Below are 13,718 nucleotides of genomic sequence, written 5' to 3' on the forward strand. Positions count from 1 at the left end.
TCACTCAGAACAAACACTTTATTCAGTACGCTGATTTTTACACTCTGAAACGTCTCATTCCTCCTTCACTGCTGCTTTCGGTAAAACATCTTCCGTGTTGAACCACACAGCTTCACTGGTGCGACTGGTGATGATGGCTCGCTGGATGAACGGTCCTGATGGGAGGAAGAGGAGGAGAGAAGAAGAAAAACAGAGTCATCATTAAATGCAGTTCAGCCTGTTTTAGTGTGGAGGAATATGTAGGTGTGAACTCCAAAACACCAGCTCATTTTCAATTAACAGATTTTTTGTGAATCTATAAAATATCAAATAAAAGCAAAACTGGCAGTTATCCCTCAGAGGCTTTGTTTTGTCCAAATCAATCATCAACCATCAGTGATGTCATCAACCATCAGTGATGTCATCGTTGGTTTGTGAACGTTATGAATCCTCCAGTTCAGATTCTGTCCGTCACCATCTTGCTAGTTCGGAGCGGTTTAGAGCAGGAAGTGACCATATTTGGACGAGCTGGGGGAGGAGCCAGCGGTGGATCTGACCGATCTGATCGGAAACCTGACGATACTACGTCCCGCCCACCGATAGCTGTAACCTGACTGCACCGCAGGCCTGTCAATCAAACAGACACGCCTCCAAAAGCAGGTCTTCTTGAATCTTCTTTTCTAATGAATGAGGGATTATTTTCAGATGGACCTCCAGAAAACTAAGAAGAAGGAGTGACTTTAGCTAACAACACCGAGATAACTGATGGACACATTTTATTCACTTTGGATTTGATGAGAGAAGTTGAATGGGAGTCTATGGAGCCGGAGGCTTTTTGGAGCCGACCTCTAGTGGCACTCGCTGGTATTGCAGCTGAAGACACTTCTGGATCGGAACCATTTTACAGACCTGAAGCTACGAACTCTTTTATATCCAGTCTGTGATCCAAACATAAACAATTTATTACCATGAAGGGAAATAAAACCTCACGTGTAAGAAGCTGGAATCAATTAATATATTTTTACGGATAAGTCTTAAAAATAAAAGTTTCTTTAGATTGACAATAATTTCATAACTAAAGTCGTGCTTGAAAGTCCTTTCGAATTCTTACTTTTCTGCATAAATGACCTCAAACATCTTCAGATTTTCACAGCAGTCATCCTCTGTTACCACAGTCTAAATGGAAGTGTGCTCATTTTTGTAAATGAAATACTTTCTGGTCAGTGTTTGCTTTTTAATAAATTAACGAATTGTCAACAATTAAACCAAACATACACGGCAAAGACATGTTAAATATTTAAAGATAAAAATGAAAGGAAAATATAAAAAAAGGAGTTTGATAGATTTGTGAGATAATGTTGCCTTCACTCTCTCTTATTATTACATTAATTCCCTGCAGCCTTTTATTTCTCTCACGTATTTACTTTTAACTTCCTTATAAATAGTTATTTGAGCTTCATGTTCCCTGTCGTCTCCCGTTTTCTGCATTCAGGTCTTTATTTATCAGTGTGTTGTGCTTTTGTTATGAATAATTCCCAGAAGCCCCTTAGGGAGGGGGGGGGGGGTTCGCTGTCACCCACACGTTGGATCTCTTATCTCTGTTTTTAAGTATTTCTCTGTGAGGTTTCCTCTTGTTTTTGCCCACGCTGCAGCCATTAGCTTCAGTCCAAATGACTCTTTAAAGACGTTAATGGGAATGAAGCATCTGATTCTAGTCAACAGTCAGTTTTCACATTTTCACGTCTTCTGATGCTCGATTTCTGCTGGCAGATGTAATTAAATTCTGCCCCGAGTCCTCGCCGCTGAACGGCTCTGTAATGTTTGCTGGCACCGACCCAAAGACGGGTCTCTGCTGATGAGGCCCGGGCGGCTCGATGTGCCGCCTTCGTCGCCGGATGAAGATTGCAGAGCGGTAATGATGCTCCGAGCGAGAGGTTTCGCTCAGCTCGCCGGAGCGCGGACGACCCCTGGTGGAGCCGAGCGCGTTCAGCGGCGCGTCGCCGCTTCCCGGTCTTCAACGGTGAAGAGTCCCACAGGGATCATCAACGGGCTAAAACTGCAACCACTCAGGTTTACTGTGAGCACTTCACACAGCAGCATCTGCTGGAGGTTCTGATCGCTCCCCAGCCGAGCGGAAGGCTTCGATAACGGACAGCGAGGACGCCTTTCTTTTCAGGATGTCTCAAAAACGTCGGCATGAAAACTGGTGGAAACTTTGACAACGAGCCCAGAAACAAGTGATTCCTTCTCGTTACGGCTCCAAACAGTTTTTAGAGGGTTTCGTTAGCCTGGTGCGAACCGGACCCAGTTTCACTGTGTGAATACGGGTCTGTCACCCTCCACAGAGAATCGTTTGTTCCATCCGATTGGGCGTAGAGCTCCGGTTCATATTAACCAATCAGGATGCAACGAAACCGGCCGGCACTCTGCCACGGCGACCTACGACCCGTCTGCTCCGACTGTCGCTCACAAATTCAGTTTAGAAGAATTCAGTCTGAAAACTCAGCTCGTCTGCAGCCACTCTGAAGGGCTGAACCTCGTCACGCTGCTGTTTAAAAACCCGCTCAGTAAACCCCCTCTAGTGGACACGGCAGGTAGCTGTAGGGGAGGCGGAGTGTCGGCCGGCTTAAGCGCGAGCTGATTGGTTAAAATTAATCGGAGGTCTACGACCACTAACAAGGAACGTCTGCAAACGGTCCTCTATGGAGGGCGGACCGACGCACATTCACACATGAAATGGGGTTCTGGTTCCCACCGGGCCACCGACCCGCATCCACCATATTTAATATGCGTCCACAACATATTTTAAAAGTTGTTTTAATGAATGTTCAGCACCTCGTCAAGCTGAACGTTTGGCTTATTTTTTACGGTCAGCAAGAGTTAAAAAATATTAACGCTGCGCTCGTCACTGTCACCAGACGTCCAATCACAGTGAAGGAGGGGCGGGACAAAAGCTGTTAACCACCGATACTAATCTCTGATTGGTTCACAGAAGAAAATTGAAGATGTGAGTGACAGTCGGAGAAGCCGGGCTACAGCTTCCTGCTGCTGGGAGCCTCTAAATAAAACCAATGTGACACTGATATGATATCATTGTTTAGAAATGCATCATTTGTGGATTCAGATTAAAAATGTGTTGAAATGTATTATTAAAATGACACAATGGTGGAGTTGTGCCTGTTTTTTGATTTGCAGTCTCGGGGCTTTCGTCCTCTGAAAAGTTTCACACATCGTTTTTTCCTGCACACATTAAAGCAGCAGGTTTGTTTCAGGAAGCAGCAGCGAGCCCACCTGGAGACCAATTAGCAGGTTTGGAGGGGACTCAAATGAAGCCGGGGAGTTGTACGATTTCATGAGTTCTGCTGAAGCAACAGTCACCGCAGAGAGACTCAAGCTGTAAGGGAAAGTAAAGAGTTTGCTGCAGGTCAGAAGGGGTCGCCGGTTTTACAGCGTCTTCAGTGTTTCTGAAAGCTCAGCAGTTTACTTCAACGTGTGCACCGTTAATGATATTTTATTTAGCAGGCTCAGAATCAATTATTTTTTAGATCATTGAAGCCTCTCGCTGTAATGAGACTCCATTAGCTGATGATTACACTCTGCATCTTATTATTGAAGTGGAGAAAATGGACAGAAATGAATGAGTGAAGTAAATGGTAAAAGGTAAATGGTCTGTACTTGTATAGTTTTATCACCTTTTGGTCTCAAAGCGCTTTAACATGGTTTTCCCATTCACACACTAATGAGATAGATCACCATGCAGGGTGCTGCCATCAGGAGAACATTCACACAGCGATGATCTGGATTACGAGGTTAAAATGTGCAGTGAAAAGTGGCGACTGGTTTGAACAATAAAAATAAAAAGCTCTAAGAGTCACCTCACCTTACCTTGTATGTAGTGATCGTGGTGGAGGACACTAAGTACTATATATTTGATATAATATACTATTAGAGGCCTGTGATGAGTCGGCGTGTGGAGAACGTCATCTGGCAGCACGTCCAAGTTACGAAGGGAACTGGGATATTTTTGGGATTATTCCTGGATTAACTGGAAAATGGGATTCCATCTTGTGGACGGACGGCGGTGAAGATCTGCGTAGCTTCTATTTGTGTCGTTGAACCGCGGCGTCTCGTCACATTTCACCAGCCATCACTTTGTTTTGGGGACTTCTTCAGAAGGACAGAAGGATCCGTTTAAATTCACTTACTTTGGGAATATATCAAAATATTAAGGGGGTTTTGGGGAAAATTCGGTGTAATAATTCTGTGATCGGGACGGCGTTGTTGTTCAGGAGGTCAGTCGGCGGCGTTCATTCACAGCGTATCAGTTCTGCCAGTTCCTTAGAAATTAGCGTTGTAACTTTCCCCTTAAAAATCTTTAAATCCCATGAATTGTTTCAAATGTGGGAATAAATATTCACTGTGATGAAATACACAATTTAGGACTGGATCATATTTTATAGTTCCAAAATTACAACCCAGTTTCCAAAAGAGTTGGGACGCTGTGAAAACTGTAAATAAAAACATAAGATGAAGATTTGCAAATCATGTGAACCTAAAATCATGTTACTGATCTGTTGCCATGGTAACCGAATTAGTTGAGGTGTTCCACCAGGTGTTTTTTTTTTTCTACCATTACATAACTTTTCCAGTCTTTCAATGCCCCCGACTCAACGTTCTTAAGAAGAGTTGCTGCCATCAAATTCAAAATGAGCATATGTTTTTTTATAAAACAATACAATTTCTCAATTTCAGCATTTGATATGTTGTTATTGGTTTATTCTAAATTAAATATGGGTTTATGTGATTTACAAATCATTGCATTCTGGTTTTATTTACATTTTATACAGCGTCACTTTTGATGGAAACGGGGTTGTATTAGAAACCGATTGATCCAAACTTCTCCAACAGAGCAGCACAGTGTTCAGACTGTTCAGCAGCAATGTGAATTGAAAATGGCCGCAAGTAAATAGATGCTAACATTGAGGAGAAAGGTTTGAAGGTCATCTTTGTGCATTTCATTACAAACTGACCCCAGCATGTGGTTATTTAATAACCTCGGTATGTCAGTCACCTGTTGAGAACATGTCTTGTTCTTCAGTCGGTCTCTGGGTCCACTTGATGGATGACCGCTTGTGAATTTCTTCCAACAGTTTTTCCTCTAATGTATTTTGTTGTTTTAATAAAGTGTTAAACTACAAGAAAGGTAACTGAACTGCCCACTTTCATTTCTCAGGTAAAAATATAAAGTTTATAACACTTCACTCAGAAAGTGTAACAGTGAACATCAGCTGGCTGGGACGCTGCTAAACATCTCTGCTGTCTGCAGAGCTGGAAGCTGAACCGAGGAGGGAAATCAAACGCAGCCAGCAGATGAAAGCTGGCACGACTTGAAGGCTTCTCCTCTAACAAACATTCCAGTGAATAAAAATCTATCAACGTGCTCCTTCATCAGGAGGAGCTGTCCAAACAGTTTCACCGTGACAGAACTGAAGTGATTCAGTGTGAGTGGTGGAGCTCAGAAACTCTGCTGCTTGTTGTTGTTGTTGTTGGTAAACGTACCCAAATGAGCCGGTCGGTGCGAACAAACGTCAGTCAGGATTGTCTGCAGGTTGGCGAAGATGTGTTCACTGGACATGTCGAGCTGCGCAGAGGAAACAGCATGAAAGTTACTTTAACAACTGCAACTACACAAAATACATTTCATATTAAATGTTTCTTTATCTTTTTTAAATAGAAAATATGTACAACCCAGTTCCTTAAAAAGTTGGGATGCAGTTTGAAATGTAAATAAAAACAGATTGTGATGATTTGCAAATCCCATAAACCCATATTTGATTAAAAATAGACCAAAGACAACATATCAAGTGTTGAAACTGAGAAATGTTATTGTTTTATGAAAAATATGTGCTCATTATGAATCTGATGGCAGCAACACATCTCATATTTGCGAGGAGACCAGTTGTTGGAGTTTTGTAAGTGAAATCTGAGCTAAACTGCGTGTCATGGAATGAAAAATACGACAAGGTAGACCCTGAACTGTTAAGCAGCTGAAATCCTCTATTAGGCAAGAATGGGACCACATTTCACTTCCAAAACTCCAGAAACTGGTCTGTTTAATCCCCAAACATTTACAGAGTGTTGTTAAAAGAAGAAGTGATACAGCACAGTGGTAAACATGAACCTATACCAACTTATTTTTGAGACGTGTTGCTGTCATCAAATTCAAAATGAGCACAGTGTGTGTGTGGGGGGGGGGGGGGGTCATCACCAGCTGAAACTCCATTACAGAGTTTTGCTATTAAAAATGACTTTATTTCAAATTGTGGCCTTTTGGAAGCTCAAACGTAGAAGCACTCAAACTGGGAAAAAGAAAAGATTGTGAAGCTGATTTAAAATGTATTTCATGCATAAAAACACCCCAACGTTACTGCAGTCTTCTTCAGGGTGCACTGATTTTATGTTTCTGTTACTGTGGGAATAAAAACGTGCTTTTTTTTCTTCTTTTTTAATCTGGATTTTTTCTTTTTTCTTTATCTTTGGTGCACTACAACTTGCAAACTTTAAAACATAAAACAGCCTCGTCCCCGGACACTGAAAACTTCCTCTGCCGTTTCTGTTGTGTGTTGCTTCACTCGGACCTCAGATGTAATAATCACAGCTCGTGTTGGGGGCGGTTGGTTCTGACGTACCGTGGCTATCTGGGTCCTGATGAAGCAGTCGTTGTCCACCAGGTATTCATGACCCGTTTTAAACAGCTCCAACATCTTGGGAATGTTGATGCTGACTGAGCCTGAGAGTCAACGGACAGGGACAAAAAAAAAAAAGCAACTCAATGAGTGACACATATCAACAAAGCAACAACACTTTGAAATCCTTGTTGTCAAAGTCTGATATTTTTTTAGAAAAACAAGCAGATTTAAGTTGAAGTCAAGCTTCAATTGGGAAAAAAACACCTCAGGAAATCCGTTTTAATCTTCAGCTTACCTCTCTTGCTCTTCGGAAACTTCTTCCTCAGTTTATTTTTCAGCGGTATGAGCTTGGGCAGGATGTCTGGAACCGCTACGTAGAAGTCTGCTGAGATCTCATCATCCAGGATCTGGAAACAAATGAAATCTGATCACATCTGGTTCAAGTTTAAGTTGACGTGACATTTATACACCAATAAAGACTGAAGTGCACACCATGAATGGTCCAAACAGTTGGACACAGGTTTACAGGTTGTTTACGTCATCCTGTTGGTTTAACAACATCCGTCTGGATTCTTCTTGTTTGTCTAGCTTGTTGCCTTTTTCCTGCTTGACATAAAAATGTATTTTTTTTTATAATGATGACTTTATTAAAGCTGATGTATACAGTGATGCTTCCAGTCATGTAATACGTGTTGACTTGTTTTACTGCCAGTGTAATTTGGATGTACAGTAGTCACCGTTTGAAATGTTGTTGCCAGAGAATTAAAAAAAAAAAAAAAACACTTGACCAGAAACTTTCTTCAACAACAAAAAACTAACTACAGCATTAAAAACAGAAAGTTGTTTAGATGTAGACAGTAAAAACAAAAACAAAATATCAGCTTAAGCATGAAGTTCATGTCCAGAAAGAATAAAGGCCCAAAAAATACAGCATTATTGAGGGAGTTTGATAAACACACACAAAAAAAGTTTCAAATAAACTCTGTGATCGGCCTGAAATATCCTGATGGGGGCTCCTTTAATATGCAACTATAAACCCCGATACACATCACCTGTTTATAATCTGTTTTACACCGAACCAGCTGACAGTTATTGACCAACATGTCTGTAGATTCCAACACGTGCAAGAAGTCAACGTCAGCTGGGCTGTTTTAGTGTTGCAGCTCTCTAGCGAGACGTTTCTGATCAGCTGCTGTCCAGCTGCTGTCCAGAACCGGAGGGACGACGTGGAGGACGGGAGTTCATAAACCGACCTCACGCTCCCAGAGAGTTTTAACGTTTCCCTGGAGGGACGAAATAAAGGAAAAAGAAGGAAAACGTGCGGTCGTGCGTTTGACCGACTCACCGGCTGAATGAGCTCCAGTCCTCCGGCACACACCGCCCCGCTCGCCCGGGCAACTTCGGCTTGATTAGCATCCTGCAGAGAGAGACGGAGGCGCCGTCGGCCATTTACAATCTGATTTGGGAGCGCCGCCGTCTGGCGGACCCCTCCGGTGTCATTCATTACGCTCGTTACCGTGCACATCTGAGTTACAACCCACAACCTGCGCCCCTCGACAGGAATATTCATCAAATCCTGCTCGTAGGGCTGCGTGATAAAAAGCGTCTCGTTCATTACACATAAACAGGGTGACAAATACAAGGTGCTGCCGCGGCACATCTGAGTCATGCTCACATGAAATTAAAACCATTCATCAACAACAGACACACAACTGGCTGTAAAATGAAGATTCAGTGCGGCTGCAGGAGACGGATGTCCTCACCTCGGTGAAAACTAAGACTTCGTTCATCTCCGTCTTGAAGGGGTGCGGGAGGTGCACGGTGCTGACGAACGGGTCCACCTTCTTCTGCGAGGACAAAACACATTTCTGATGTTACGGCTATCAGCACGCAGCAGGAAAATATTAGATGTGGAAGGAAAATATGGGTGAAATGTCGATCGTAGACGGAGCGGAGATAATCGAGCTTCAAGCGATCACAGCAGCACTTTAAACTATCTTTTCTCCGGAGTGTTCATCGTTCGTGATGCAGAGGAACCGACGGCACAGCAGCTCTGATGTGGAAACACACTCGGGAGGTTTTTATTCCTCCGTGTCACACTGCTTTTAACTGATTAACCAAAAAAACACGTGTTGCAGAGTTCGATGCTGCTGCTCGAAAATATGTGAAGCCTTTTAGGATTTTCATTGTTTCTGCATCAATATGAATGAAAACATCCCAAAGAGAATCCAGTCAAACTGATGAGACAAAGATATTAAACTTTACACTGATTTAAGGAGGAAAATGATCCGGTATTACAAATCTGTGAGACACAAACCTCCAAGTTTATAAGGTAACTTTAAAAATCAAAGTCAGGTGTTTTCAGTCAGTGGGAGGAGGATGATGTTGATGATGTTGATGTTGATGATGTTGATGTTGATGATGATGATGTGAGCAACAACTCGCACCTATTTTATTTAAAGAACAGGGATCCATCAAAGTCTGAGCTTCACAACAGTTTGTGGATCTCTAAAGAGTTTGAACCACAGCCAGACAGATTGTGTACGAACCTCCGACTGGATATAAAAGAGTTCGTAGCTTCAGGTCTGTAAAATGGTTCTGATCCAGAAGTGTCTTCAGCTGCAATACCATCGAGTGCCACTAGAGGTCGGCTCCAAAAGCCTTTGGCTCCATAGACTCCCATTCAAATAGTCTCATAAAATTCTCTTATCTCTGTTGAGGTAACTCTCACCATCAGCACTGAGCTCAGCGGGATCTTCTACTGTTGGTGAAGATTCATTTATTGGTCAGTGGGCGGGGCATTGATGTGTTTCTATCTCTGATCTCAAACATCACCTGCTCCAGAGCTGTTTACGTCTGCAGCATAAAACCCTGAATAAACCTGAAGTTTAGAGGCAGTTTATCCACCGTTCCTGTCCTCTCACTCCCGTCCTCTCACGTCCTCTTTCTCCCTCTCACGTCCTCTCACTCCCTCTCACTCCCTCACGTCCTTTCACTCCCTCTCACTCCCTCTCACGTCCTCTCACGTCCTTTCACTCCCTCTCACTCCCTCTCACTCCCTCTCACGTCCTCTCACTCCCTCTCACGTCCTCTCACGTCCTCTCATTCCCTCTCACGTCCTCTCACGTCCTCTCACGTCCTCTCAATCAACTATAAAGAGTATAATAAGGTTTATAGAAATCCATTCACTCAGTTACCTTTTTCTCCAGCTTCATGTCGAGCTTCAGGTCGACGTAGACGGGCTGATCGTGGGGAGTGAAGTCCAACACCTGAAACTTCTTCAGCAGGCCGACGGCGTGGGCGGCGCCGTGGAGCGTCCTGGGGTAGTGCCTCATCACGTACACGTCGTCCACGGGCGCCCACGCCGTTTTACCGAAAGGCTTGTGCCTGTCCTTGTCGTCGATGACCCTATTCTCTTTCTTCACCTCCTTCGCTGCGTCTTCTTTTTTGTCTTTCTTTCGCGCCCTAACGGTCAACAGAGGAGACGTTAAAAACCGAGGAGCCGCTTCGGTCTTCTTTGAACGACACGCCGTGAAACCAAAGATTCCTCCTGAAATCAGAAAACCGTCCTGGACGAGGAGCTTCCAGCTGTTTTTATTTGTGAACTCACCTGACGGCCGCAAACGTCCTGACGGGCTGCGTCCTCCTCGCTGACAGCGGTACAGCTGTGTAGGTGGGACCCCCCCCACTCAGCAGCTGCTTCTGACATCCCGATAAAACTGGAGAAAGAAATAAACAGACGGACGTGACGACCTCCGTTCACCAGACAGACGCTGCTGTCTTTCTCTGGGACACGACATCAAACTATTTACAACAATTCAAGACATGTTTTTGGGGAGGATTTTATAAATTTGAACTTTGTGCACCAGAAGCGTGTTTGATTTCACCGGAGGACGCCGTGCGAGCTGACGACGGGCGTTTTGTAGTATTTGGCAGGAGTTTATCTGCAGCGCAGCGGGAGCGGCGGGTTTATCTCTGCCGGAGGCGCAGCACATCCGGTGTTTGTGTTATTGGCATGAAACACTAAAATAATCTGCTAACATTTGCTGGTGGAGGAGAAACGATCCGCCGGGTGCCAAGCGCTGTTTCATCAAGATGTCAGTGAGCTCATTGATTTACAAGTCAAAATATGTTTAAACTTCATCGTCGGTTCCGGTTGCTTTGAAGTGTGAAGCTTCAGAAGCCTTCGTCTGAATGCTGTTGTGTTGTAGATGTTGTGATGCCTGCAGGGAAAAGACGGATCACTCTATCAAAAGCATCTGAGCCTGCTGCTGTTGCACGTGAACAAAGCTTTGTTGCTTGATCAACGTCAGCACCTGAGTTACAAACATTTCTGTGACCACCGGGACGATCGCATCTGTGATTTCACCGCCGACCGGAGGAGCAGAGGGCGCACGTCCAACTCACATTTTAGGCAGAAAGATGTCCCACGGAGACAAATCTGCTGAGCAAGAGAAAGTAAAGGGGAAAACGATTCTGCTGCTCTCAGCAGAACTCAGTGTTGACAGTCTGACTCTGGGGGACGAATTCACTGTGACACACCCCCGCCAAAGTCAAAAGCCCAATCCCAATGTCCACCCTGAACCCAGAACCCTTAAACCCATAACCCATAACCCTTAAACCCTGAGCCCTAAACCCTTAAACCCATAAACCCTTAAACCCTGAACCCTTAAACCCATAAACCCTAAACCCATAAACCCTGAACCCTTAAACCCATAAACCCTAAACCCATAAACCCATAAACCCAGAACCCTTAAACCCTGAACCCTTAAACCCATAAACCCTAAACCCATAAACCCTGAACCCTTAAACCCATAAACCCTAAACCCATAAACCCTTGAACCCTTAAACCCATAAACCCTTAAACCCATAAACCCTGAACCCTTAAACCCATAAACCCTAAACCCATAAACCCATAAACCCATAAACCCAGAACCCTTAAACCCTGACGTCACTTCTAACATCCTCCATGTTTAGTTTGTTTACATTACCAGCTGGAGCCGACCTTATTGGAGAGAAGACGACCTGTTTTTATAGGTCCCGGATTTTGCTATGAACTGTGGGTAATTCTCTCAGGCAAAGGCTGCAGAAATGTGGACTTACGAAAGAGTGCTTAAAGGGCTCAAAATGTACAATAATACGTTTACTATTATGTACAAAAGCGACTCACACTTTGTTTTAATTATTTAGCAGCTGAACCTGCAGTTACAAATCTGAAGTTCAGATGACGAAACCTGTTATTATCATGCTACGTATTTAATCATTGCTGTTACATCTTAAATCCGTTAATATAATATAGTACATATAATACTCCAGAAACGTTTAAATACGACAGCTTCGTTACCACGAGAGCTGCGTCACTAATTTAAGATGCATCTTAAATTACATACAGCGAACGAGGGGCTCAAATATCAAAAATATCATGTAATATCATATAATATCATGTAATATCATGTAACATCATGTAATATCATGTAATATCATGTGATATCATGTAATATCATGTAATATCATGTGATATCATGTAATATCATGTAATATCATATAATATCATGTAACATCATATAATATCATGTAATATCATGTAACATCATGTAATATCATGTAATATCATATAATATCATGTGATATCATGTAATATCATGTAATATCATATAATATCATGTGATATGATGTGATATGATGTGATATGTTGACTGATGAGAGGGATGTGTGAGTATGAACAACGAGACAACGATGAGTTGTGTTTGAAGACGTTGAAATGAGGAACAGCTGCTGCAAGGCTTCAGCGGATTTAAGTCGTTCTTCAAACGAACCCAGAAACCAAACAGAAAATCTAACACGACAAAGAAACGGACCGCAAAACAAACACATGTTGTGTATTTTGCTGCCAGTTATAAGGACGTAATTTATTTAAAATCAACTGACCTCTCCACACGGTCCGCGTGCAAGCTGCCATTTCTGGGAATTACACTGGTTCGTGTGGAAACAGCGGCGCATTAAAACAGTTCCGCATGAGAATACAAACAAAATGTCCCATTTAAAAATGAACAGTCTGCAGTCACTTGCCTTTTTTAAACACACGAATCTTGCACTCAAATAAAAGGTATCACTAAGGATTGCGTAGGGTAAACGTTCATACTCGGCACATATGTCTTATCAAGCTTTATTTATTGCTTAGCCTACTCACGGTAAAATAGTGTACATATAGGAATGTATATTTTAAATCTTTTGACAAAATAGGGAAAACAAAAATTTCATTGAACGAGTCAATTTCCTGGTTAGATTAATGTATTACTGAATGTTCCCACCAAAAATATGAATCATTTTATGCAATACACGTATTTGTTTAACGGAGTTTGCCAGTATATATACACGACATGTCAACACAAGTATGCCTTCACACCACCGCTGGATGCCTTGCAGACTCGCTCTCTTCCCGGTTGCATGTCTCCAGCTGCAGCCGTCAGACTCGCTCTTTTCCCGGTTGCATGTCTCCAGCTGCAGCCGTCAGACTCGCTCTTTTCCCGGTTGCATGTCTCCAGCTGCAGCCGTTAGACTCGCTCTTTTCCCGGTTGCATGTCTCCAGCTGCAGCCGTTAGACTCGCTCTTTTCCCGGTTGCATGTCTCCAGCTGCAGCTGTCAGACTCGCTCTTTTCCCGGTTGCATGTCTCCAGCTGCAGCCGTTAGACTCGCTCTTTTCCCGGCTGCATGTCTCCAGCTGCAGCCGTCAGACTCGCTCTTTTCCCGGCTGCATGTCTCCAGCTGCAGCCGTTAGACTCGCTCTTTTCCCGGCTGCATGTCTCCAGCTGCAGCCGTTAGACTCGCTCTTTTCCCGGTTGCATGTCTCCAGCTGCAGCCGTCAGACTCGCTCTTTTCCCGGCTGCATGTCTCCAGCTGCAGCCGTTAGACTCGCTCTTTTCCCGGTTGCATGTCTCCAGCTGCAGCCGTTAGACTCGCTCTTTTCCCGGCTGCATGTCTCCAGCTGCAGCCGTTAGACTCGTGTAGTTTAATCCGCGGGGGTGTGCCTGTGTGCGCACGCGCACGAGC

General features: G+C 43.6%; 1 protein-coding gene across 1 annotated transcript; it reads right to left on the reverse strand.

Annotated features, from left to right (window-relative positions):
- Positions 1-13,691, reverse strand: mrpl1 (mitochondrial ribosomal protein L1). Its single transcript, XM_069722626.1, has 9 exons — positions 12,597-13,691; positions 10,279-10,387; positions 9,866-10,133; positions 8,432-8,515; positions 8,014-8,085; positions 6,964-7,075; positions 6,669-6,769; positions 5,539-5,620; positions 1-155 (listed from the first exon to the last, which is right to left on the reverse strand). The coding sequence occupies exons 1-9, from the start codon at positions 12,625-12,627 to the stop codon at positions 55-57; spliced, it is 960 nt and encodes a 319-aa protein (XP_069578727.1). The 5' UTR covers positions 12,628-13,691; the 3' UTR covers positions 1-54.
- Positions 13,692-13,718: the final 27 nt, after the last annotated feature.

The sequence above is a fragment of the Brachyistius frenatus genome, unplaced genomic scaffold, assembly GCF_029030835.1.
Source record: "Brachyistius frenatus isolate BFR_SWC_R1_liver_20210118 unplaced genomic scaffold, ASM2903083v1 Contig_298, whole genome shotgun sequence".
NCBI lineage: Eukaryota > Metazoa > Chordata > Actinopteri > Embiotocidae > Brachyistius > Brachyistius frenatus.